The 27623-nt window shown below is 41.3% G+C and overlaps 1 protein-coding gene across 2 annotated transcripts in view; it reads left to right on the forward strand.

Annotated features, from left to right (window-relative positions):
- The first annotated feature begins 1562 nt into the window (after nucleotides 1-1562).
- The window catches only part of ZDHHC9 (zinc finger DHHC-type palmitoyltransferase 9), a 34761-nt gene continuing 8700 nt past the window's right edge, over nucleotides 1563-27623 (forward strand). Inside the window, exons 1-6 of one of the 2 annotated variants that reach the window (XM_039250809.1) lie at nucleotides 1563-1735; nucleotides 2081-2148; nucleotides 3332-3633; nucleotides 13679-13839; nucleotides 18570-18728; nucleotides 26567-26704. In XM_039250809.1, coding sequence (XP_039106740.1) covers nucleotides 3467-3633; nucleotides 13679-13839; nucleotides 18570-18728; nucleotides 26567-26704 — 625 coding nt within the window. In that variant the 5' untranslated portion in view covers nucleotides 1563-1735; nucleotides 2081-2148; nucleotides 3332-3466. The remainder of the gene's footprint in view (nucleotides 1736-2080; nucleotides 2149-3331; nucleotides 3634-13678; nucleotides 13840-18569; nucleotides 18729-26566; nucleotides 26705-27623) is intronic. The other variant, XM_039250808.1, reaches the window with a different exon arrangement.

A 27623-nucleotide genomic window follows, 5' to 3' on the forward strand; every position in this document is an offset into this window, starting at 1 on the left:
GAGAATTACCTAGCGATTTTTTAATCCTTTTAAGTTTTTTTTTTAAATTTTTTAAATTTATTTCTAGGAGAGAGAGAGAGAGCATGAGCAGGGGAGGGTCAGAGAGAGAGAGGGAGTCACAGACTGAAACAGGCTCCAGGCTCCCAGCTGGCAGTCAGCACAGAGCCCGACGCGGGGCTCGAACCCACGAACCGCGAGATCATGACCTAAGCGAAAGTCGGACGCTTAACCGACTAAGCCACCCAGGCGCCCCAAGTTTTTGATTGAAGGGTGGTGCCATGAAAGTGTCAAATGTAATTATCATTAGATAGCTTTTGTTCTTCATATGATGTGGGACCCAAATACTGTAAAGGGGAAATAGTTCCTGACCAAGTACATGGTCCTTCAACTAACACACCAAAAGTCTGCCTTGAGAAGAGCTTTGGCAGTCTCCTGTGTACTAATTGCAAATACTCTCACCCTAGAGAAACTTTATTCAAGCTCAGGAAAATGGCTAGCAACCTAGGCATTGTCCCCGACAGTGTGACGAGTAAGGAGAGGCCACCTTCAGCCCTTTCTCCTATTTCCTCTGTTTGGAAGCCAAGAGCCATACTAGTGAATACAGACCTAATGCCTTTTAAAGTCCGCTGTATAATATTAATGCCCTGGTTCTCAACTGTTTTTCCCACTCCAATCTCAAACTTCTAAAGGATGCGACTCATTCGGATCAGTAGCAGTGGTTCATTGTGGTAGTAACAGCAGAGGGGAGGGTGGCAGAAGGAAAAAAATCAATGTGGTTGGTGGGTGGGGATTCTGCCTTGGATCCCCGCCCTCCTCAATTATCATAAGCTCTACAAAGCGAACAGTAATTTACAACCTTCTTGGCAATGTTACCTCATTACCTACCTGGAAGAATTTAAGTCCTGTCAGTAGAGTCTTCCTAACTTCGTCAATTATTGGTTTTCGGTACTGCAAAAATGATTCTATGTTCCTGGGGACAGGTATCTCTTTCAAGTGCCTTTTTATGTGTGTTTTCTTCCAAAAGTCAGGGTGCTGGGACAGAAGTGAGGTCCCTAACTACTGAATGGGATTTGGGAGGCCGAGGACTTGTCTTTATGCCAATAACGAGGAAAATCCCGGGTTGCGGTTGGTTTCATGCAAGTAGGACCGAAAAGGCCCAGGGCGGACCTACTATAGGCTGAGCACCCGGATCTGTGAGCCAGTGCTGCTTCAGCGTCTCACCGCGTGTGTGAGAGGAGGCTGGTACCCCTGTCTCTCCTTGTCCCATCAGCAATACCCTTCACCTCCGTGTCTGCGTAACTATATCAGGAGAAAGTGACGCTTCTCACATGGGCCCTCGGACCCTAAAGGGAGCCTGGCAGTGGCTTGGCAGGTGGGCACGAAGCCGGGAGATGGGTGGGGGACTGGGGCGGAGACAGCATCGAGTGGCGTTCGGGGTAACCAATGGTAGTTCGGGGCAGGGGTGGTAGGGGCGGAGGCGCCGAAGCCGAGCAGCCAATGGAGGGCGAGCAACTACTGGAACGACCTGGTGACGTGAGGAGCGTTCCATTCGGCCAGCGGTGGGCGGTAGCCACAGCTGGTTTAGGGCCCCGACCATTGGGGCCCCTTGTCAGGAGGAGGCAGCCTCCACACTGGGGAGGAGAAGTCGCTGCCACCTCTGGCGGCTGACGCGGTCCCCTGGGACAGTCCACTTCCTGCCCTCAGTACCCCGCCGAGTTCGTTCTCCCGGGTTCAGGTAATGAGGGGTGGGGGTTGGGGTCTCTTGGGCTCGGCCGCATGGTGGGCTGCCAGCCCCTCGGCTGCGACCGGCCGCGCGGACGTTGGCACTGCCCTTCTCAGCTGGGCAGCCGCTGAGCCCCTGGCCGCGGCTGACTACACGTGGCGGGGCGTGTGTGAGTGTGTACGAGCGTGGCGAGGTGGCGCGCGTCCCAACCTGCCTGGGGCGGTGGTCTGCTGCGTGGCAGAGGCAGAGCTGACCTCCCGAGGCCGCGCCCGCCGGCCGCCCGGGCCTCGGGCCTCGGGCCCCCGGCTGGTGGGCCGGTCGCTGGCTCTTGACGGATTTTGATCTTTGTTCTCCCAGGCCCGGCTCCCCTTCCTGGTCTCCCTTCTCCCGCTGGGCCGGTTTATCTGGAGGAGATTGTTTTCCAGGTTAGTTTTACACAAAGGAAGTGTTCTCTGCCCCTCTGGTGCTCCCTCCCCTTCGTCAAGCCTTCTTGCTTTCTCATTTCCCTGCTCATCTCCTAGTCTCTGTTTGGACCCTTGACCTCTCCAGCCCGGAATGATTTCGGGTTGGTTGTTTCTCATCAGTAAGGCAGGCTGCAGGCTTCCACCTCATTCTTGCCAGCGTGGGGCATGTGGTGTCAGTAGAGGCCACAACACAACACCTGAGAGGAGGAGAAGGGTGGCAGTGGACGAGAAAGCCTGGGCCTGGGGGTTCAGGATGCCAAGTGGAGATAGTACATATGGAATGTCCCAGAAAGCAAGCACCTTTATGACTTTTCTTAGATGCTGACATATCCACCCACCGCCACCCCCAACCATTCCAGAACTCTCCTGCTTAAGTCAGCCTTTCACCTACAGGTCTGTAATGTGGTTTCATTAAGATTCCCGCAAATGTTAGGCTAGACTAGCAAGATTGGTTCATTTCCCAGACTCAGGAAGTTACAGAGGTTTGATTAGAGGAAATCTGTTTCGAGTAAATACAACCTGGATATGTATACAGAGTGTCCAGAACTTCCTAGCCCTGCCAGAGGGTGACTTGTTCCCTGGTGTGATTCATATTTGAGTGGCTAATTGAAGAAAGAAGGTGAAGTGGAGGAGGGGAGGGAATGGCTCCTTAAGGACAGAAACTCTACTATGATTTCGAGAGTCTTCTTGCTGATGATTATAGAACAGTGTGGTATAGTGAAAAATGCCCTGGCCTGAAAGTAAGCAGACATGTTTTCTTGGCTTAGTTTTGTAGCTGTGTGACCCTGGACAAGTTATTTCCTCTCTCTGGTCTTTACTCGTTTCCAAAACAAAGTAATTGTGGCCATTACCCTAAAAATCCTTTCTAGTTCCAAGGTTCTGTGATGATCAAATCGTCAGTAGTATATTGGAAGTACAGGAATTATTAAATCCATAGTAAGAAGACATGGTAACCCCCCCCTTTTTTTAAAGAACCTTTAGCCATTTCTCCTTTTAGAGGATACACACAGATTGAAAATAAACTTTTCCCACTTCCCTACCCCTACACTTTCAGGCAGTGCTCATTTTCCACCTCTGGTAAAGGAGGATTGAACTGCATTTTCTTGTTACTGCCTCATATTTTTCTTTTTGTGCTTTCTCTTAGGACTAGAAATTGGACTTTTGATGATGTTTGACCTCGTGGCAGCAATAGCAGGCATCGTGATTTCAAAGCTGGGCTCAGCTTCTGTTTCTTCCCTCTTGTAATCACAAAGCCCATTTTGGACCAGGAATTCCAATCATGTCTGTGATGGTGGTGAGAAAGAAGGTGACACGGAAATGGGAGAAACTCCCAGGCAGGAACACCTTCTGCTGTGATGGTCGAGTCATGATGGCCCGGCAAAAGGGCATCTTCTATTTGACCCTCTTCCTCATCTTGGGGACATGTACACTCTTCTTCGCCTTCGAGTGAGTTTCGATTGAGTAGAGTTGCCTGATTATGGTTACTTTGGGTCCAGGGGAAGAACCTTCTTTCTGGGGAGTTTGTGGATGGTCCTTGGCTATCACTATCCTCTTGAGCAATGTCTATAGATCATGCCAACTAAGTTCATTTCTTTGTGCTTGTAATAGGGTATGTGCTTCCTGAAAAAACCAAGAAACCAATTTTATGGCACAGATTTGGGGCTACCCTTGGCACACTTGGGAAATAAAGGAATTTGTCTTTGTTATTCACCTCTCCTTTTCAGTGGTCTCCTTAGGTGTTTAGTGACAGACTCCCTCTTCCCTGCCCCTCTTGGGCCTACGGGCAGCCCTCATGGTCATAATTCTATACTACAAAACTCACCTATTCTGTTATTCCAGGTGCTATTTCTATAGGGCTCACTTCTCCTAGCTCTTAAATTGAAAAGCCAACTGAACTGGGAATCTTCAGATCGGTTCCAGCCTCAGCTACATGTGTGGCACATATGTGCTTTTTAAATGTGAGTTTCCCTCAAGATCACTCAGCATAAACAACTCTGTATTCCATGTGTGCCTGATGCCAGCTTTGGAGTTGTTTTTTTCTGTGATATAATAGCTGGTACTAGAGCCACCGTTTGAAGCCTGTATAGGTCACTGCTCGAGGGAGGTGTCCAGTTGGATTCTAGGGTACTGTAGCACGACTACTGGGTATGCTGAGAATGCTGTATACTCTAGGGAGGGGAGCAATGCTAATTGGTTTGGGATTATTATGAGGAGGGCCTTGAGGAGCCAAGAGGTGTGTGTATAGACTGTGAGCCACACCTAATATGAGCCTGCTGTAGTTCTGGCACTTCTGTGACCCCAGAGCTCTCATGCTGAGGTGTGGCCATGGGAGGGAGGAGGGGGCTCCTTGGCCAGACTTTGCAGGTAATCAAAATGAGCTCTGGTCGCTTGGAGCTCTTCTTGTCCGTCTTCTGTAAGGGCTCCAAGCTTTCCCAGTGCATCAAGAGTGATTTTTCAGGCTGTTTTGCTAGACGTTTTGATGGTTGTAGCTGGCTTGAGTAACAGTGGCGGGGATGGGGGGAAGTTTATAACACGGCTACAAAAGGAAGGTCAGAGAAGCTCTTTGTCAAAGGCACTTTTGCTACTGCCTTTGCTACTGACTTTGTGAAGTATTTGGCGAAGTCAGGCTGGTAATGGCTTCTTAGTTGCTTTCCAGTCTTAGGTTTATGGTGGTGTGTGTGTATGTGTGTACTTGTGTGTGGTACAAGTGAGCATGTGCAACAGGCAGGCATACATGTACCACTAATAAAATGCTTTCCCCTTTCACCCTTCTCTCCAAATTTTTTTTTTTTTTTTGCTTTATTCCTGCCTTGCTTCTTTTTGGAAGTGTAGAGCTGAACTCTGCTTTCTATCATTCTCCCTCTCTTTCATTCCTTCCCCTGCTGAATCACTAGCTCTTTTTGCTGCCACTCCCCTCCATCTTAGAGTTAAATTTTTGTGGTTGGAACCATTTAAAACAGAGATGAGATTTGTTTCTAGGCCCTGAGTGAGCTGGTAATTCTGGGCCCAGAAAACCTCTGGTTTGACTGTCCAGGGGAACTTGAAATTTGGAGCTATTGGTGTTTGGCCTTTTTTGTATATGGGATCCAGACAGAGTCTGATTTGGATCTGTCCCACTTAGGCCCCAAAGGCCTCTGAACAAAACTGCCTGTGGGATGTAGCTTATAATTAGCTAAGTTACTGTTTGACAGAGGCAGGTTAAGTTTTCTACCAAGATGACTTTTTTCCCCCAAGTTACTCCTTGTGCTTTGCCCTCAGATATGAAGGCTGAGGTTGTTTGTAAACTGCATTGAGTTCCAGCTGTCTGTGTGATAGAGTAAATATTTTTTTAGTGTAAGGCTGGGGGAAGGAGGAGGAAGGGAAGAAGAGAGAAGGAAGTAAATGTGTTAGCTAATGAGTGGAATGGGGAAGCATAAATCTGACCAAAAGGGAGAGGACTCTGGCAATGAATCATTTTTACTGAGAGTGGTAGAATCTGTGTGCATGTGGGTGTGTGCGTGTGTGTGTGTGCATGTGTGTGTGTGTTTGTCCATGTGTGTCTGTCATGTAAGGCACACAGACACTCTGGGTGGTAGTTGCTTTATGCCTAGCCAGTGACAGGCTGTACAAAGGACACCAGCATGCCTCAGAAATGAAATCTTTTTCTGGTTGACCATTTGCTTTGTAGTATATAATTCACTACCAAACACACAGTGGGGGATGGGATATGGGGATCATAATATGGGCCCCTTAGTTAGTATTAGAACATTAGGGAGACCTCAGGAAATCAGCTAATGTAGTCTCCTGCCTTGAGGCTGGTGAGGGTGTCTGAACCACCAATGAAGAGGAATTCTAGATCTTGCTGCACATCTGGACCTGCATTTTAGTAACTGGGTCTTGCTTGCAGTAGATGCTTAGGGACAAGTGCAAGTTGATTTATAGCCTCCCATGACACAGCCCTGGGTCAGCCAGATGGCTTGAGAAATCTGGTCAGGCATGTGGGCACCCCTTGATGAAAAACATGCAATATTAGTAGTGCCAGTGGATATCTTTTTATTTTTGGATTTTGCTTTTACATGTTTAGACTTCTCAAAGGAGGGGCCTGTGATTTTCACAGGACAGACAGTAGGTTGAATACATAAAATGAATGAAGGTTGTCCATCCAGGAGCTAGTTAGCTCTGTGTTGTTATGTTTCCAAAGATACTGGATGGCCATCTCTCAGGGATGCTGTCACAAAGTTGACTCCTCCCAGGATGGGAAATTGGGGTACATTATCACTGAGCCTCTTGCAACTCTGAGAGTTTGAAATTCTGCATAACTGTTGTGTTTGTCTGGAAGATTCACACACGAAAAGGAAAGGATAGATAGGTAGGTAGGTAGCTGTATTTAAATACGTTTACATATTTAAATGTAATTGTATCTATGGTAAAAGTATTGACTTTAAAGGCAGAGTGAAAATTGTGCAGTGCTTAAGAAAAGGATTTCCTAATTTATTTTTAGGGTGAGGTATTTAGGAAATATACTGTGCATGTATATGCCAGTTTTAGCTTTGACCACATGAGCCATTCTCAGTCTTTTCTGGCCAAACCCTGTCCAGCTTGTGAGAACATGTAGCCACCAGCTTGGCTGGTAATGTCAGGACATTATAGCAGAATGACACTGACAACTGTGAGGTGTCCTGCTACTCAAAGACTGTTGTGGTATGTAGTCAAATTCAACTTCCTGATAAAGCTTGGGGGAAGGACCAAGTGCACTGTTTTCTGGGCTTGGCTTCCTAGCTATCTCTTTTAACTTTGTGCCCAGATCACTGGTGGGGTCAAGGTACCATACTTCTCTATGGCAAGAATGACTATGTGACTTTTGACCCCTGAAGTAAAAGCAATTTGCTGCTATGGTCAGTGCTTATGCCTCATTGTGACGTATGTAGAGGAAATTGTATCAAGGCACTATCAAACCCTGTTGGACTGACCCTTATAGTTGCTTCTGTTGTACAGAGGAGTCATTGAACTGGATGAACTGAAAAAAGCTTTGTAACTTTGCTTAGTAATTGACCCACTTCTAGCCTATCCAAATTTTACCACTCTTTCAAGTCCCTTCTTGCATCTTCCTTCATGAAACCTTTCTAGTAATTAGTGCATTTGTAGGACTAATTGTATATACTGCTCATTTAACACATAATCATATGACATTTGTTAGATTTCTAAATTCTATGATTATTGCACTTTGAGCTCTTTCAGTGTCAGGGACTATCTCCTATGTCTTTGTAGCCCCCACAGTGCCCTCTGCTAGGCCTTACATAACCTAGGTGGTCAATAAATGTTACTGAATTAATAATACATTCTGGATACACTTTTAATGTCTTGACTCACAGAATCATAGAATGGTAGAACTGGAAGGGGTCTTGGAGACTATCTCTATCCTTTTGCAGGTGAGGAAACCAGGCCCACAGAAGAGAGATTACTTTATCAAGATCAGCTGGCCAACCAATGCCTCTATATGACACACTGCCTTTCATCTCATTGTTACCTCTTGAATATGGAATCCTGAAGACATTCAGATTTACTCAAGCATGCATAGTGCCAAATGCTAGACCAGCATATTCTGGGTGCTTGCTAACTAGTGATTATGTTACCTAGTGGCATCTAGGTTATTTGGGCCTCCCCAGTTCATGCTCCTCAAAATGAAGGTGTCTTTGTAGAAAACTGATAGCATCCTGGCATGGCATTCTGGTAGCCTTGCAGGAATAGGGAAGCCCATCTCTAAGTGTGAACCTAGAAACTAAGCTTTGTGAGTTACGAGGGGTCACCGCCTCTGTGACCACTCAGAGTCCTTGCTGCATGAATAAGGATGGCTTGGAGAAAAATTAAGCAATGGGTGCTCCCTACCTCATCACTGTGTGGATGATCCTGATGAAAAGGGCATCATGTCCTTGAAGACAGAGGGAAGAGAAAAGGCCATCTGACAACACAAAATTGCCAGGCTTGAGGAGACACAGAGCTATGTAGACCAAAACCAAACTGACCTGGCAGAATATTTGTGCCTATAGCAACAAGATCCAGGTTCCTGAAGTTAGATGAGATGGGGAAAGGGGAAAAGTGACTTTATCATCATCTCTAACCAAGAGAACATTCTCTGGAAAATTTTTCTTTGGAGGTTCTGTCTTGTGCTTTACCTAGCCCAAGATTCTGTCTATGACTTGGCCAACCAAATGACAGTTTTAGAACATCATAGTTGTCTCTCTAATACCAATGTGTTGTAGTACTTAGCTAAGTTCAACTTCCTGATAAAGCATGCTTCCTGGAGAAGGGTTGGGTTATGTCTTCTGAACAGTATGCTTTCCTTCCTTTGCAGTTCAGTCATTCAGAATTCATCTGTGTATATTCAGCTTCTACTACTTTTTGTGGTAATGAGTTTTACACTGTCAATCTCTCTCTTTTTTGTTTTTAACATTTATTTATTATTGAGAAACAGAGAGAGACAGAGCATGAACAGGGGAGGAGCAGAGAGAAGGGGAGACACAGAATTCGAAGCAGGCTCCAGGCTCTGAGCTATCAGCACAGAGCCCGACACAGGCCTTGAACCTACAAACTGCGAGATCATTACCTGAGCTGAAGTCGGATGGTTAACTGACTGAGCCACCCAGGTGCCCCATCACACTGTCAATCTCTATCGAATGCATCTCCCATCTTTTGGGAATGAGTTTTAACTTAGTATAGTGATTTTCTATTTTGGGAAAAGCAAGCACAAAGAAGAGGGATGTCCCCCAGCTTGCTGACATCAGTTGAGATGTTTATTGAGGGAGAGAAGAGACCTCCTAGATCTTCTTTCTCAGAGATGCCTGAGCTAGTATTGCGTTTAAGAACAAAAGAAGCACCTTATTCATTTTGCAATAGCAAGAAGCTAGTGAATTCAGTGTAATTAGGGGTATGTTTCTGGAATGGAGCAATGAGAGGACAAGAGCCTTATGATGATGATTAGATAAGGCCAGTTAAACTAATGGAGGGCCTTGGAATACTGGCCTGTGGGGCTTAGGGATTAATATATTAAGCAGTGGGGAATTGTTCTAAATATTTAAGCAGGAGTATATTATAATTGAAATTTGTTATTTGTTATGTTTGAAATGTGTTATTTTTGGTATAATTGAAATGTGAAATTTGCTAATATAACAGATTTAGCAACTATTTAGCAGGCTTGCCTGGCTACAAATTTTGGCCCTCCTCAGTGAGAGGATGGTTCATTGCCTCAGAATTGAAACTGTCCCTGTTTGGTTAATCTTCCCCATTGCTACTGGAACAAAACAGAGTTATGCATCTTCCCCTGACCTTCAAATAGCAGTCAATCTGGAGGCTGATTTCCAATTATGTTTTAGTGTCTAAGGAAAATTTTCCCTATCAGCAGACTCTGAAGTGTCATCAGAAGACCCTTGAATCAGTCTTATAGGTGGTTCTACATGTTTATTATGGTTTAAAGGTAAATAGTATCATATCAGTGAGGACTTACAGCAAAGGCTTATTGCTATTATGTTGGACTGAGGGCCATCGTGGGGCTCTAATCCTTGGGGCCTTTCTGCTGTCCCAAACTGTGCTTAAAGCCACCCTTAATCGCTGCTATGGGAGCAGTTTTAAGCAGCCACCAGCTTCCTAAGAGAGCTCTTCTCTGACCACTTAGAGTCCTTAGGGTCTGAATCACCATCCTAACCCTTGATTACTGTCTTATCTTATTCTGTAGTTGTTTCATATGTTAGTTATATTTTCCCCAATAAAATTAACTCCTGTTTTCTCTTGTTCTTCATTTGTTAGACCCATAAATACTTATTGGCTGATTGATTGCACTGAGCTTTTAGGGACACTTAGATTTAGAGTATTGTATAGAACACCAGTCCACACTCCCAGTCTATGAGGCAGAGCCCTGCTATGGAATCTGTCTGGTTTCTCACCGGTTCTATTTATGAATCTCTTTTGAGTTTTTTCACGTCAGTTGAAGTCTGTGTCATTATCATTGTCCTTCTAACGAACTAGCATGCTGGGGGTAGGGGATGGGACATGACACACTAGCCCAGCCTGGCACTGCTGGTTACTGCTAGACAGTACCACCATGTGGCCATGGGACATGTAGAAGTCCACTCATCTAGCCCAGCTATGGAAACCTAAGGCCAATCAAGAAGTTGGTAGAAGATGGCTTAAAATAATGATATCTTTTCAGGTGGAATAAATAAAGACTTAGTGGGGACATGGTTGCATTTCTAAAATTCACAAGGGAGAAAAGGAACTGCTAAACCCTTCGGAAGGGGGAAAACCTATTGGCACTTTGAAGACAAAAGAGAGTTCTGTTTCAAGAAGTGTATGGATATCATTATTCCAAGAAGAGATATAAATGGAAAGTACTAGGGGTTTTCAAAAACAGCTTATATTTATGGATGACAGATCTAGTCTTTCACCAAGACAAATTAGTGATTTAGGATACTCCTGACTTCTCAGATCAGTATTGGGAATTACCACCAAATCTTCACATACCCGATTCCTGTCAGATTCAGATCCCTAGTGTACTGCAATTATGGGATTAACCTATGCGGATATTTTTGATCATAACTGTTAAAGACAGACATGCTATGTTATAGTTGACAGTAGTCTTAGCCACTGGCTCTCTTAGTTTCCTCTTACTTGGAGTGGAAAGGCCTGTTGGTCCCACATCTGCCTTCTCAGCCACACCCACTCACTAGTGACAACTGGCTACCAGTAGCCTCATCTCTGGAGAACAATACAATGGGCCTATTGTGTACTTGTTGACACACAGAGTGGATTGTTTTAGCAGGTGCAGAAGATAGTCCATGTGGAGATTACAGAGACTTTTATCCTTGATGGCGTAGCGTAATTCAAATCTAAGTTGTTCTTTGTCTGGTTGACAAGCAGGTGTTGGAATGGGACTTAGTTAATCTCAGGTCCTTCGTGCATGGGGTTAACATTGATTGTGTGTGTGTGTGCGTGTGTGTGTGTGCGTGCACGCGTGTGTGTGTGTGTGAGAGAGAGAGTGGGAGAGAAATTTTCTCTGTATCTTTTTTATTTGGTATTCTTTATTTTATTTGAGAGAAAGAGAGGAACAGAGAGAGAGAGAGAAAGAGAAAGGGAGAGTATGGTGGAGAGGTGCAGACAGAGAGAGAGAGAGAGAGAGGATCTCAAGCAGACTTCACATCAGTGAAGTGAGCCAAAATCGAGAGTTGGACACAACCGACTGAGCTACCCAGGTGCCCCTTTTTCCTCTGTATTTTTTTTCCTGTAATAAAACAATTTAAAATCCCTTTGGTGGCTGATCGGATGGCTCTGATTTTTCTGTTTATTGGAGTCTGTACACCCAGAGCAGTTCGAGTCCTAGAGAGATTACTTGTTTTCTAGAGTGATTTTAGAAATGGGCAGGGATTAGAAAGATAGCTGTTTTCTGTTAGTGTGGTAATTTTTTTACTTGGCTTGCTTGTGAAACAGTCTTGTATTTCTCTTGTGTCCTTTGGGTCCCTGGTAGGTGGAGGTGACTTTTGCTTCTGAATTCACTTCTTGATTATCTGTACTACTGAATGTGGAACAATGGAAAAGAGGGTAATCCACAAGCTAGTGATATGCAGGAGTCTTAATTACTCTGTACTCAGTCAGATCCTTCAGTTCTTCAAATTTTGCCTCCTATCCTTAGCTTTTAGAAGAAGTAAATCCTACAAAAGCAGGCTAAGGCCAAGGAGTTTGTTAAAAAACAAATAAGCAGGCAAGCAAACAAAATGCCACAAACATCATTTTGCAAGTTTACTACATACATTCACCTTTATGACAAATTGCTCAGCCTAATATTATAGTTGTCTTGCACCCCTCATGCAGTTGTGTGTGTGGTGGGGAGGCAAGGGGAGGATCTCATGGGGACTGTTCCAAAGCTACAGCGAATGTACAACCCGGGGTTAAATGTTTTCTCTGAATGGACAGCAGCTTGCTTAATTCCCATGCTGATGAGGTAGGTCGTTTTCCTTAGCGTACTTTTTCTGCTCTCCCTCTGGTCCTTGCTCATCCACTTATAGTCTGCCTCCAAGAGAAGATCTCTGTGTTGAATGAAAAAAATGTCCCTCAGGAGGAAGAGAATAAAAATAGGTCAGTGATAACTCTCATTACATATTCCTATTTATTTGGTTTGAAATTCAGTTTAACATAACAAACATTTGTTGGTAGCTTCTTTGTTCCCGTACTTGCATCAAGCTCTGGGAGATATAGAACCATGATGGTAATGTTAATAGCTGGCATTAATTTAAAGTTTACTATGTGTCAGGTGCAGTTCTAAGCACTTTATTTATATTCATGCATTTGATCCACAAAATGACCCTACGTAGTACTATTATTATCCTCATTTCACAGTTAAGGAGACTGATGTTAATTAAGTCACCCAACTAGGAGCTGGTAGAACCACAATTCAAACCCAAATGTTCCCACTTCAAAAAAGACAAGGTTCTTGCTCTTATGAAGTCCAGCTGGGGGAGATGAGGTCAACATAGTGAAAAACAGCTAGGAAACAACACAAGGCTCTGGCAGTAATGACGACAGCAGTAGAGAAGGGAGAGATTAGTGCAGCTCAGGATAGACCTTTTGGAGGAGGCAAGACCTCTCTCTATCAAAGCTACCTTGTGGATTTAGTGTGAGAATTGAATGAGACGATGCAATAAAGGGCTTAGTGCAATGCCTAGCATATGGTGAGTGCTCAGTAAATTGTGATGATGACAATGATGGCATTGATGTTTCTGGGACCTGAAAGATGAGTAGAGCTGGGATATCCAGAGAGGAAGAGGGGTAACCTTCCAGATGAATTATGAGGAAAGGGGAAGGAAACATTAGGTTGAGAAGGGGTGCTAAGGAGATACAATTTTCTTATTTCCTTGCCTAAGGGCACTTGACACCTACTAGCAGAGCTCATCGAGGAGAGAAAAGAATGTATGTTTCAAAGTCAGTCAGCAGCCCTGAAACTTTTCATTGGTTTTGAAGCATGCCAGACCTACCCTCTGTCTGATGCTGGGACCTTGCTTCATAAATGGTTCTCCTCTTTCTTCCTCCTTCTTGAGCTCAGGCCTAATGCCAGATGAGTGTTTTTGAAAAGCTTCTACACATTCCCAGAGTAAGAGCAACCTGTGGTAATTACAAGTTCAGGCTCAGTTGCTTCCCTGACCTTAGTAGGTGTGAGCCTTTCCTGAGGCACAGAGGAAATGGGGGTCTTCAGCAGGCCAACAGGAGGGACTGGACTTGATGATAGGGGGAGGTCCCTTGAGACTGTCTTCTGTGGGTTATAGGTCCATCAGTCAGATAATTGTTGAGCTCCTATTGTGTGCAGAACCATATATTAGGAGTTATGGGTAATTCAAGAGAAGAAAAAACATGGTCCCTTCCCTCAGGGCACTGCCGATTTTGTTGCGGAGACAAGATCGACATGCTGATAACCATTTGAGGTCCATATAGGGTAGCTATAACTAAATGTTCAATTGACTGCTTTCTTCAGATGCCGCTACCTGGCTGTCCAGCTGTCTCCTGCCATCCCTGTGTTTGCTGCCATGCTCTTCCTTTTCTCCATGGCTACACTGTTGAGGACCAGCTTCAGTGACCCTGGAGTGATCCCACGGGCCCTACCAGATGAAGCAGCTTTCATAGAAATGGAGATAGGTGAGTTTTCTAACCAGCTGGCAAGCTGCTGTGCAGTGGATAACCTTAATCACTAAGGGAATGGAATCATGTAGTTGCAGATTCTAGCCTTTTTCTAGCCTTTTCGCTGTAAGAACCTGAATCTGAGATCATGACCACCCAATGAATTTGGTCACATGGGTTTAGCAAGATTTGAAAGCCATATGCTTCATTCTTCCTTGTGTTGCGTTGCATTTCAGGAGGGCTTTGTTACCAAGGTCCTGCTGCACTGTTCCCAAGAGGATGGGCTTTTATTTTTGAGGGGTCATCAACTCATTCGAGTTTTTTTGATGAAAGCTGTAAGCCTTCTTTTCATAAAAAAATATTCTTATATGTTTGCACATACATATACTTGTGGCTGTAATTTCAGGGATCTGTAGATCTTTTGAAGCACATTCATGGGCCCCACCAAGCATTCCTGCTTTAAGGAAGTACACAAGGTGAGAGGAGACAGCCATGGTGCCAGGAACCACTGAGAATTCTAGGAAGGTAAAGGAAGAAAAGGAAAGACTTATAGGCTTATTACAGTGCAGTTTTCAGGTCTCTTTGGGACAGAGATAAAGTGCTACCCTAGCCAGGAGCCAGGGTGGCTCCACAAATTAAAGCAGAAGATGTCAGGGCTAGAGGAGGGAATATCCTAGGAGCTCATACTGGGAAAGAAGGCTATGATACCAGTACTGGCAGGGACTGGAAACCCACCAGACCTAAGAGCAGTGCCTGCCTAAATTGTTACCAAGTCCAGTACCCAAGTAGCTTGAGTCAGTATCCAAATCAGACAGAGTAGAAGAAAGGGACCCAGAACTTGTAAGACTAAAAGCTACACCCATGAAGCACCAATCTGCGGTTAAATGCTTCTAGATTTTTAGAGTGTTTGTTTTTTTATTTTAGTATTATATTATTTAATTAAAAACACACAAACCTATCAGAGTTATAATAGGTATTACATTACATTTATATTTTATGTTTATATAATATTGTCTTCCTATCTAAGAAAATGTTATGTTTTTATTTTCAGATTGAATTTTATGCCCTTGGATAAAATGTTTATAGTTTTAAAATCTAGTTTCTGTATTTCTCATATGGAGTTCATTCCTGATATTTATACATATGCTATTATCAATGAAATATTTTCTCCCATTTCCATTTGATGTTTTTTCTTCCAGTTTTATCAAAATATAATTGACACAACATTGTGTAAGTTTAAGGTGTATGGTGTGTTGATTTGATATTCTTTTAGAGTGGTTTGAAAGCTTCCAAGCTTTTGAATTTCTTTTGTTTATTTTAGCTGCATTTCCCCTCTAGCTTCTTAGTGAATTTCTTTTTGAAACATTTCATCCTGTTTTAATTAAGCTAAGGGGACATAGGCTTGTGCACCTCTGAGCTTGAACTACTTAGGGATGGGGAGAGGGTGGGAATGGTGGGGAGAAAGCAGAGGCCAGGTGTGTTTGTGCAGCTGGAATTCATGGGAGACCTGGTGAAGCTGGGGTAGTTAGGAGGAAGATAGGAGGGAAAGTTGTGTGTGCCATCTTTTCTCCCTCTGGGTTATTCTTTTATCATCTCCTTTCCATTCACATATGGAGAAACTGAAGGTCAAGGCAATGCCTTGACTTGTCTCTTGCATCTCACAGCAGGTGTTAGCAAGGTTAATTCTGTTTTGCCAGGTCACTGGGCCTGGAGCCCAGGCTTGAGCTGTCACATTGTGACCTCTCCTTTTAGCATGTTTCTGTCTGTAGAAGAGTGCATTCTTGAATTCATATGTATATTTATGTTAGCAAGTTTTTGTCAACCTGCATTCAGCCCTGTTCTGAATGCTGTGCATGGGGGCTGGGCAGAAGGCAACACTGCAATTCCCTTGTATCATAGTGCCTCATGGGGAGGACAAACCATGAATTCTATCTCACAGGTGCCTTCACATAAAGCACATGCAAAGGAATATTAAGGTGGCATGCTGGTACTTTTATCATTCTCTAATGAACAGCCATCCTCATCCTTGTGACACACTATTATTGTTTGATTTCACAGCATCTACCCCACTCTGCAAAAAAGGGAAAAAAGTTCCATATGGTAGATATTTTTAAAAATCAAAGTGAATTGAAAAATTATTCTGTTTTTAGAATTATCCTGCATATCTAGGGGGCAATGAGACAGGCATTCTCGTATGCTGCAGATGGATGGGTATGCAAATTGATACAATCTGCCTGGGAAGCATTCTGGCAATAAGCAATATGGGCTTTAAGGGTTCATACCCTTTGGCCCAGTAATTCCACTTTGCTTAGAGTTTAACTAAAGAAAATAATCAGAGAGTTATACAAATTACTGCGGAAGGATTTTTAGCGCGGCATTTTTTTTCCTTTTTCTTTCTTTTCTTTTTTTTTTAAGTTTATTTATTTATTTTGAGAGAAAGAGAGAGAGAGCATGCACAGGGAGAAGGGGCAGAGACAGAGGGAAAGAGAATCCCAAGCAGGTTCTGCACAGAGCCAGACATGGGACTCAGTTTCACAACTGTGAGATCATGACCTGAGCCGATATCAAGAGTCAGATGCTTAACCAACTGAGCCACCCACGTGCCCCAGCTTTTTTTTTTTTTTTTAATATGGGCCTAGGTATTTTATGCCAGCAACTTCATATATTACTGCTCAGACTTCAACATTCTTTTCTTTTTTTTCTTTCTGTTTTACAAATTAATTTTAAACGTATATATTCTTGGGGAAGGGAGGTGGGAATTGGGATTGGAGTGGTGATCAAAGAGGATTTAAGCTTTATCTGTAATATCTTAGGTTTTTCCATGCATCATCACTTTAATAGTAAAAGCCCAGAGGCCACTTGAATGCCCCACTATATGGAATGGTTAAATAAATTGCAGTATATGCATATGATGGAATATTATATTGCTAATATTCATGTTTTTGGAACAGAATTTAACAACCATGAAAGAACATTCACCATATAATGTTAAGTGAAAAATTCAGGGTACAAAATTATATTCATATCTCAAAAATTTTTTTTAATATTTTTATTTATTTCTAGGAGAGAGAGAGAGAGACAGCGTGAACAGGGGAGGGTCAGAGAGAGAGGGAGACACAGACTCTGAAATAGGCTCCAGGCTCTGAGCTGGCAGTCAGCACAGAGCCCGACATGGGGCTCGAATCCACGAACCGCGAGATCATGACCTAAGCGAAAGACGGACGCTTAACCGACTAAGCCACCCAGGCGCCCCTCATATCTCAAATTTTTAAAAATCATGAATGTTTATCTGTTAAGGAAATATACCAAAATGCATGGATATCCCTGAGTTGAGAGACTGTCAGTGATTTTTATTTTTTTATATATATATTTTGTTTTTTTCCAAAGCTTTTAAAATAAGCATGTACTACTTTTATTTTTAAAAGATTGTTTTTCTGATTCTAAGTATTACCAGTCTTTTTTCATGCATATATTTTATTTTTGCAAGATAATATCTTAAAAAAATTTTTTTTATTTCCTGAGAGAGAGAGAGAGAGAGAGAGAGACAGCGTGAGCAGGGGAGAGTCAGAGAGAGAGGAAGACACAGAATCTGAAACAGGCTCCAGGCTCTGAACTGGCTGTCAGCACAGAGCCTGATGCGGGGCTCGAACTCATGGACTGTGAGATCACGACCTGAGCTGAAGTCGGACACTTAACCAACTGAGCCACCGAGGCACCCCAAGATAATATCTTTTTATGCATGTTGTTTTTTAGTTTACATTTTCATTTTGTAATATATTGTGAATATTGTCCTGTGTCTTCATTCATTTGTCTGCATCATTTTTAGATGGTTTGCATAATGTTCCATCCTGTGCATGTATCATAATTTACTTAACCAACCTCCTACTGTGACACTGAGGTTATTTTCAGGTTTTCACTATTAAAAGAGACTCTGTGATAAATATCCATCTATCAACATCTTTTGTATATCTCTTTGTAATTTTGTTAAGTTGCTAGAAATAGAATTGATGGATCAAAAAATATAGACCTTTAAAATTTTGGGAGCCACTGCTTTATTGCTTACAATAATGTATAAAAATACCTTCTCCCCATCCTTGCCAACATTGGGTATTTTTATTCTTTTTAATATTTGTTAATATAGTAGGTGGAAACAGTATCTTTGTGTTGGTTTTTATGTCTTTGTTAGTAAATTTGAAAATTTTCATTTCATATATTTTTTTGTTCTTTTACTTTTATCTTTTATTTTTTTTAATGTTTTATTTATTTCTGAGGTGGGGGAGGGTCAGAGAGAGAGGGAGATGCAGAATCTGAAACAGGCTCCAGGCTCTTAGCTAGCTGTCAGCACAGAGCCCGACGCGGGGACAGAACTCACGAACCCGGAGATCATGACCTGAGCGGAAGTTGGAGCCTTAACCAACTGAGCCTCCCAGGCACCCCTCATTTCATATATTCTTTAAGCCATTTTTATATATTTTATGAATGTTTTTCTTTGTAACCTGCCTTCCCCCCCCAAAAAAAAAACCTTGAAGAAACCCTTTTTCACATGTGCCCAAAGAACTGCATGGCATTCATTGGAATTTGGGGAGATACTATGATGTTGAGAGTGTCCTCTAGAATGCTAGTCTGTAGAAAACAGTGGGCCTAGGGCACTATTGAGTACTCCCATTGCTTTTCGAGAAGTGGTGGGACTTTTGGACTCAAATAATGCCTAGCTAGCTGTGATAGTAACTGTCTTTACTGATCTTTAGAGGCTACCAATGGTGCAGTTCCCCAAGGCCAGCGACCACCTCCTCGTATCAAGAATTTTCAGATAAACAACCAGATTGTGAAGCTGAAATACTGTTATACGTGCAAGATCTTCCGGCCACCCCGGGCCTCCCATTGCAGCATCTGTGACAACTGTGTGGGTGAGTAAAACCAAAGAGGCTTTGTCTGGGGATAAGGCTGAGTTGAAGGAGAGGGTCAGGGTTATTTTTCTAGGGAAAAATCAGTAGGGGTCGGGATATAGATTTACGTAGGAAATAAGCTAGATTTAGTTAGGAAACTTCAGATAGGAAGCAAACTTCTGAACGAGTGAAAAGTCAACTGTACTTCTGTAGATCAAATCTTATTTTAAATATCCTCTGGTCTAAAATTGACTAAAAAAACCCTTTTTGGTAAACGGGGAAGTGAACTTTACCTGTTTTTAAAATCTGCATTTTCCTTGACTGGATTTGTTTCAAGTGGAACCCACCTTATATAGTGGGAGGAGAACCCTAGTCCACTGGAGGGCAGCAGCAGGGAAAGAAGGGATATATAAGAAGTACTGTTTCCAAGAAGAAAGTGGCTAGCATTTATTGAGATCCTACTATATACTAGGCACTGTGCTAAGTGCTTTCCCTTTCTCTCATTTAAGATTTGTAAAACCACATAAGGTATTATCCCCTTTTTACAGATGAGGAAATAGGTGAAGTACCTTTGTGCAGATTTGTGTAATTAATATGAGACGAAACTGGAACAGGTCTGATTCCAAAACTGTCATTTTATCTATCTCTCCTAATGCTGCAAGGGTGGCAGGTGTGCATAATACATGGGTCTGTGCTTCTATCTGTATATATGTGGCTTAGTTGTAATCACTGCCTAGTGTGTGCTGAACCCTGGGAAAGATCAGAAACAGGCAGTAAATAAGTCCATTGATAGACATATATGTGCAACACATAATATATATATATATTACATACATGTATATATATATGTAATAAGCATACTTCTAGCCTTCTTTATATATGGCATGGAACATGCCTGACTGAGTACATTACTTTCTTCTTATAATGCCAATTCTTTTTTTTTGTTTGTTTTGTTTTTTACTGTTTGCTTATTTATTTATTTTTTCTTAAATAGTTTATTGTCAAGTTGGTTTCCATATAACACCCAGTGCTCATCCCCACAAGTGCCCCCCTCCATGCCCATCACCCCCTTCCCTTCTCCCCAACCCTCACCAGCCCTCAGTTTGTTCCCAGCATTCAAGAATCTCTCATGCTTTGCCTCCCTCCCTCTCCCCAACTATTTTTCCCCCTTTCTTCCCCCATGGTCCTCTGTTAAGTTCTTCCTAATCCTCCTATATGTGCAAACATATGGTATTTGTCCTTCTCTGCCTGACTTAGTTCACTCAGCATTAACACCCTCAAGGTCCATCCATGTTGCTACACATGGCCAGATTTCATTCTTTCTCATTGCCATGTAGTATTCCATGGTATAGATAAACCACATCTTCTTGATCCACTCATCAGTTGATGGACATTTAGGCTCTTTCCATGTTTTGGCTATTGTTGAGACTGCTGCTATGAAGATTGGGGTACATGTGCCCCTGTGCATCAGCACTCCTCTATCCCTTGGGTGAATTCCTAGCAGTGCTATTGCTGGGTCATAGGAGAGTTCTAGTGTTTTCTATAGTTTTCATCATACAGATCTCTTATATCTTTGGTTAGGTATAATTATTCCTAGGTATTTTATGGTTTTTTTTGGTGCAGTTGTGAATGGGATCAGTTTCTTGATGTCTCTTTCTGTTGCTTCATTATTGGTGTATAAAAATACAACTGATTTCTGTATATTGATTTTGTACCTTTCAACTTTGCTGAATTCATGGATCCGTTCTAGTAGGCTTCTGGTGGAGTCTGTTGGGTTTTCTATGTAGAGTATCATGTCGTCTGCAAAAAGTGAAAGTTTGACTTCCTCTTTGCCAATTCTGATGCCTTTTATTTCCTTTTGTTGTCTGATGGCTGATGCTAAGACTTCCAGCACTATGTTAAACAACAGTGGTGAGAGTGGACATCCCTGTCGTGTTCCTGATCTCATGGGGAAAGCTCTCAGTTTTTCCCCTTTAAGGATGATGTTAGCTGTGGGCTTCTCATAGATGGCTTTATGATGTTTAAGTGAGCTCCTTCTATCCCAACTTTCTCGAGGGTTTTTATTAAGAAGAGATCCTGTATTTTGTCAAATGCTTTTTCTGCATCTATCTACAGGGTCATATGGTTTTTACCTTTTTTTGGTTAATGTGATGTATCACATTGATTGATTTGTGAATATTGAACCAGCCCTATAACCCAGGAATGAATCCCACTTGATTGTGGTGGATAATTCTTTTTATGTGCTGTTGCATTCGATTTGCAAGGATCTTGTTGAGGATTTTTGCATCCGTATTCATGAAGGATATTGGTTCTCTTTTTTTTTGCTGGGTCTCTGTCTGGCTTGAGAATCAAAATGATGTTGGCTTCTGGAATGAGTCCAGAAGTTTTCCTCCCATTTCTATTTTTTGGAATAGCTTGAGAAGAATGGGTCTTCACTCTGTTTTAAATGTCTGGTAGAATTCCCCAGGGAAGCCATCAGGTCCAGGGCTCTTATTTGTTGGGAGATTTTTGATAACTGATTCAATTTCCTCACTAGTTATGGGTCTGTTCAGATTTTCTATCTCTTCCTGTGTGAATTTTGGTAGTGAGTGTGTGTTTAGGAATTTGTCCATTTCTTCTATGTTGTCTAGTTTGTTGGCATATAATTTTTCATAGTATTCCCTGATAATTGCTTGTATTTCTGAGGGGTTGGTTGTAATAAGTCCTTTTTCATTCATGATTTTGTCTATTTGAGTGCTCTCTCTTTTCTTTTTGGGATGTCTGGCGAGAGGTTTGTCAATTTTGTTTATTTTTTCAAAAAACCAACTCTTGGTTACATTGTTCAGTCCAACGGTTTTTTTCAATTCTATATTGTTTATTTCTGCCCTGATTTTTATTATTTCTCTTCTCCTACTGGGTTTGGCGTGCTCTTGTTGCTCTCCTTCTAGCTCCTTTAGGTGCGCTGTTAGATTTTGTATTTGCGCTTTTTCTAATTTCTTGAAATAGGCCTGGAGTGCAATGTACTTTCCTCTTAGGACTGCCTTTGCCATATGATGCCAATTCTTTTTTTTTATGTTTCATTTATTTCTGAGATAGATAGACAGCGTGAGCAAGGGAAGGTCAGAGAGAGAGGGAGACACAGAATCAGAAACAGACTCCAGGCTCTGAGCTAGCTGTCAACACAGAGCCCAACGCGAGGCTCGAACCCATAAACCGTGAGATCATGACCTGAGCTGAAGTCGGTCGCCCAAACAACTGAGCCACCCAGGTGCCCCTGTATGATGCCAATTCTTTAGGCAAAGGCTGGGAAGATATATCTTACTTTGAATGGTAAAAATCTGTGTGTAGATAAGATTTTTATAAATTAAAACTCATTTTAAATTAGCTAGGAAAGTTGATATTTCAAGAAGATCAGATGCGAAGGTTTTAACAAATAATTCTCCCTCCTATTAATATTCTTAAATATAAAGAACTCATACACATTCATTTAAAAAAAAAAGAATCAGTAACATTCCAGTGGAAATATAGGCAGTTCATTAAACAGGAAATGCAATTAACTTGTTAACAAGAAAGAAGTTCATCCCTACTAAAAATCAAAGAAATAAAACTTAAAACAGGATCTTTTAAAATCTAAAACATTAACAAGCATTATCAGAAAACCTGATTAATTACCCTGGTAGGAGTGTAAATTGGAACAAACTTTTTGGAAGACAACCTAGTGAGATTCATAAAAACCTTGTTAAAACATGTATCCCCTTTGATGCCAGCGATTCCTTTTCTAGGGACCTGTCCTTAAGAAATTAATCAGGGATGTGGTAAAATATTTAGGTATGGAAACATTTACCTCAGAATTATTATAATGATGGAAAATTAAATAAACCTAATAGTCTACCAGTAGATAAACAGTCAAATAAGTTGTGAGACATTTGTACAACAGATTTATGGGAGAAGCTGATATCAGAAAGCTAAATGAAATAAAATAGGATATAGGCTACTTTAATAGTGTGATCTCAGTTACACATTTGAAAAAATATAAGAATATGTAAAGATATATTCAAGGAAACACACCAGAATGCTTACGCTTATAGTTTATTATGTATAGGTTGTGGAATTATGAGTGATATTGTTTCTTTCATTTTTCATTTTTTCAAGTTTTCTATGATGAGCATGTATTAATTATATTGTCAGAAAAAGTATAATCTAAAATACAGTAAAAATAAATTTGTATAAATGTACAGTTCCTAATATTTTTATGGAAAGTTTGCTTAAAGTGAGGCTATATTTGTAATTCTTGATCCAGATATTACCCTAACCATCTGGGTGTGTCTTCTCTACATCTTCTTTTTCTTTTCTGAAAAGATACATTGTAGCCCTTTAATCAGGAGGTATACCATTATTATAGTCTTTACTTTGACCCATGCATAGCTCATTGCTTTTTAAAAATGATGTATTTTGGGGCGCCTGGGTGGCTTAGTCGGTTAAGCGTCCGACTTTCGCTTAGGTCATGATCTCGCGGTTCGTGGGTTCGAGCCCCGTGTCGGGCTCTGTGCTGACTGCCAGCTCAGAGCCTGGAGCCTGTTTCAGTCTGTGACTCCCTCTCTCTCTGACCCTCCCCTGCTCACGCTGTCTCTCTCTCCTGGAAATAAATAAAACATTTAAAAAAAAAATGATGTATTTTATTCTTTGTGTGTTTTTTATTCATTAAAATAATCCATGTTCATTTTACAAAATATGGAGGGTACAGAAAGTATAAGTAAAACTTAATCCCAAATTTACTATCCACTTTGCTATATCTCCTTCCAGTGTCAGTTGTTTGTGAAATTAGATCACACATGATAGATTTTTTAATCCTGCCTTTGTCACTTAACATTATATCCTGAGTATTTTTCCAGATCTTTAATAAATGTGTTTTGAATATATTATTTTAATGACTGTATCATATGGCTACATTTTAGTTTATTTAAAAATTTTCAATATTGTAGTTTACTTAAGCAGTTTGCTATAATTAAATATTATTTACTATTCCATTTTATTCATTATTATTACACTGCAATCAAAGTGATTAAATTTCAGGATGTGGAGAAATTAGAGCCTTCATACACTGCTGGTGGGAATATAAAATGACGTAGCCACTGTGAAAAACTGTTTGGCAGCTTCTGAAAAAGTTAAACATAGAATTGGAATTATCATATGACCCAGAAATTCCACCCCTTTTGTGTGTGTGTATATATATATATATATATGTGTATGTACAAATATATACATACCTATATTAACCTGCTCAGGCTACCATAACAAAATATGACAGACTGGGTAGCTTAAACAACAGAAATTTATTTTTTCACAGTTCTGGAGGTTAGAAGTTCAAGATCAGGGTGCAGGCAGGATTGATTTCTAGTGAGGTCTCTATATCTGGCTTGCATGTAGGCCACCTTGTTGCTGTTTCATGTGGCCTTTTTTCTGTGTTCATGCACTCCTGGTGTCTCATCTTTTTATAAGGATACCAATCTTACAGAATTAGGGTCCAACTCTTATAACATTTAACCTTAGTTACCTCCTTAGAAGCTGTCTCCAAATATAGTCACATTGGGGGTTAGGGCTTCAACATATGAATGGGAGGGGACACAGTTCTGTCCATAACAATACCAAAAAGAATTGAAAATAGAGATTTAAACATTTTTGTACATCAGTGTGCATGACAGCATTGTTTACAGGAGCCAAAGGATGGAAACAACCCAAGTGTCCATCAGTAGATGAGTGGATAAACAAAATGTGGCATATCCGTAAAATGGAATATTATTCAGCCATAAGGAGGAATGACGTGCTGATACATACTACAGTGTGGGTGAATCTTGAAGACGTTATGCTAAGCAAAAGGAGCTAGACAGAAAAAGCTAAATATTGTATGATTCCACCAATATGAAATATGTAGAATAGGCATAGAGATAAAAAGATTAGAAGTTACCAGGGACCAGGAGAAAGGGAAAACAGAGAGTTAGTCTTTAATGGGTACAGAGTTTCTGCTTGAGGGTGATGAAAATTTTTGGAAATAGGTAGTTGGTGTTGGTTGCACAACATTGTGAATGTAATTAATGTCACTAAATTGTACACTTAAAGTGAATAAATTGGCAAATTGCATGTTTTATATTTTACCATAATAAAAAATACTAAAATATTGCTAAACTTAAATTTCTGTGCACATCTCTATTTCCTTAAGAGAAATTACTAAAAATGGATTTATTTTGACAATGCAGTGTGAGCCTTATTAAGACTATTGATACATACTGCCAAATTGCTTTTCAGAAAGGTTCTCTTAATTTATACTCCCACAAAGTGTCTATTAGTGTCCATTCCATGCTATTCTCGCCAACACTGGATATTATTTTTGTATTCTTATTTCAATAGGCAAAAATTGTCTTATTGTTGTACTAGTATTGCACTGAATTTCAATTAGTGAATCTGAAAACATCTAAATATATGTTTATGTAGTATTTGTTAACTGTCTCTTTTTACCCTTTGACTATTTTCTTAAAGGAATATTTGTATTTTGTTATTGATTTGTAAGGACTTCTCATGTACTAAGGTACAAAATTTATACACATTCCCATTGGTTTTTTCCTGTTTAAAAATTCTTTATAGTATTTTTTAAAAATTTCTGAGAGAGAGAGAGAGAGAGACACACAGAATCTGAAACAGGCTCCAGGCTCTCAGCTCGTTGTCAGCACAGAGCCCGACACGGGGCTCGAACCCACGAACCGTGAGATCATGACCTGAGACAAGTTGGACGCTCAACCAACTGAGCCACCCAGATGCCCCTTTTTATAGTATTTTTAACATATATAAAATGTATTTTAAGGTTTATGGAATCAAATATATTTTTCTTTGTCATTTGTGTTTTCTTTCATTACTTTTATGCTTAGAAAGTCCTTTTCTATACAGGGGATAAATGTTCATCTCTTCTTTATAGTTATTTATGATTTTACTCTGTTTTTACATTTAACTCTAATTCATCTGGAATTAATTTTGACAAATTGTGTGAGGAGTAAAAACCTAACCTTATTTTCCACCAAGTAGCCAATTGTGTGAGAGTTATTTATGGAATAATACTTCCTTTCACCACTGTTTTTGTAGAACTGCCTTTATTAGACAGTAAATTGTTAAATATTCTAGAGACTTTCTGGGCACTTTCCATTCCATTGAGCTGTGCCACACCATTTTAAGTGTTGTAGTTTTATCATTTAAAATTTTTTTAATGTTTATTTGTTTTTGAGAGAGAGAGACAGATAGATAGAATGCGAGCAGGAGAAGGGCAGAGAGAGAGGGAGACACAGAATACAAAGCAGGATCCAGGTTGTGAGCTGTCACCACAGAGCCCGACATGGGGCTTGAACTCATGAGCTTCATAATCATGACCTGTGACGAAGTCGGACACTTAACTGCCTGAGCCACCTAGTGTTATCATTAAAAAAAAGTAGAGATTACGAAAAACCACACTACTCATTTTTTCAAAATTTCATTGGCTATTTTCACCTACTTATTCTTCCTAACTTAGTAAGTCCACTTAAGGTTTTTCTTTGGGAAAGCAAAGTCTATGTTGTCAGCTGGCAGTAAGGCAGTGAGGTACTCACCCCTCAGTGCCTTAGTTTCTCCAATTGTAAAATGAGGAAAAGAATATCTTCTTTTGACCAACTTCCAGGGTGATTGTGGGGATCAAATGAGTTGACTATGAAAACATAGTGAAAAAGTGAAAAATAGAAACCAGTGTTTTTTACAATTGACAGCAGCAGGGACACTGGAGGTCTCTAAATTAGGTATTATGTGGATGGCATGTGTGCTTTGTTTGGGTGGCTTTGGCACTGGACTCTCTCTTTCTCCCACAGAGCGCTTCGACCATCACTGCCCCTGGGTGGGGAATTGTGTTGGAAAGAGGAACTACCGCTACTTCTACCTCTTTATCCTGTCTCTCTCCCTCCTCACGATCTATGTCTTCGCCTTCAACATCGTCTATGTGGCTCTCAGTGAGTATTCAAGGCAGTGTCTGTTGTTGGAATGGGGTGGGGGGTGGGGGAAGACTTAAGGACAGCTGAAGGAAGTGATTGGGTTTCCTGATGGGACTTTACCATTGCAAAGTCCCTGTTAGAAATGAACACTGCTCTTGAACAGAGCTCTGAAAACTCAGCTCACAGCCATCTGTATTTACTGAATGTGTTGGCCTTCTCATTGGTCATCTGCTGAAGACTGAAGCTCTGATAATGGCCTGTACCTATTTACGGAGTGTGTTAGCTTTCTCATTGGTCGTCTGCTGAAGACTGAGGCTCTGATTATGGCCTGTACCCAGAGTAGTGGACATTTCTGAAGATATATGTTGGCTCTGCATCCTTTCTTCTTCTGCCTTGTAAGACTTGCCCTGTGCCAGGTGGTAGAAGGGATTATACCAGAAAAATGCCTTTTAGTAGCTCACGGTCTGCTTTGGGAGACAGAAAATACACACACACACACACACACACACACAACCAAATCACCTTAAAGGCAGATAGGATGTGGAGTTTAAAGGAGGCATCTTTATCAAGAGATGAGTTCTCAGCTAGATTTTGAATAAGGGAGGGATATGGGTTAATCAGGAAAGAGGATTTTTCTTGGATATTTCTGATTTCTTTCAGCTACGAATGAATATTCCCCATCTGTGCCCATAGCTGGAGGCTAGGGAAAAGGGAGAGGAATGGGAAGCTTGGGTTCTATCAGACTCTCTAGTCCAGTGCCAGGTCCCGCATTGGAAATGTAAACTCTTTAGTGAGGAGACTACCAGTTTGTAGGTGAGAGTCCCTTGTCTGAGTGAGGGCTTAATCTCTTGTCAGCTTGTAACAAGGGACAGGGAGGGAAGAAAATGAGTGGGTACTAGGATAAGTGTGCATATTTTACTAAAGTCATTGATTTTTC

Source organism: Hyaena hyaena, unplaced genomic scaffold (assembly GCF_003009895.1).
Source record: "Hyaena hyaena isolate Hyena2069 unplaced genomic scaffold, ASM300989v1 scaffold_383, whole genome shotgun sequence".
Lineage (NCBI taxonomy): Eukaryota > Metazoa > Chordata > Mammalia > Carnivora > Hyaenidae > Hyaena > Hyaena hyaena.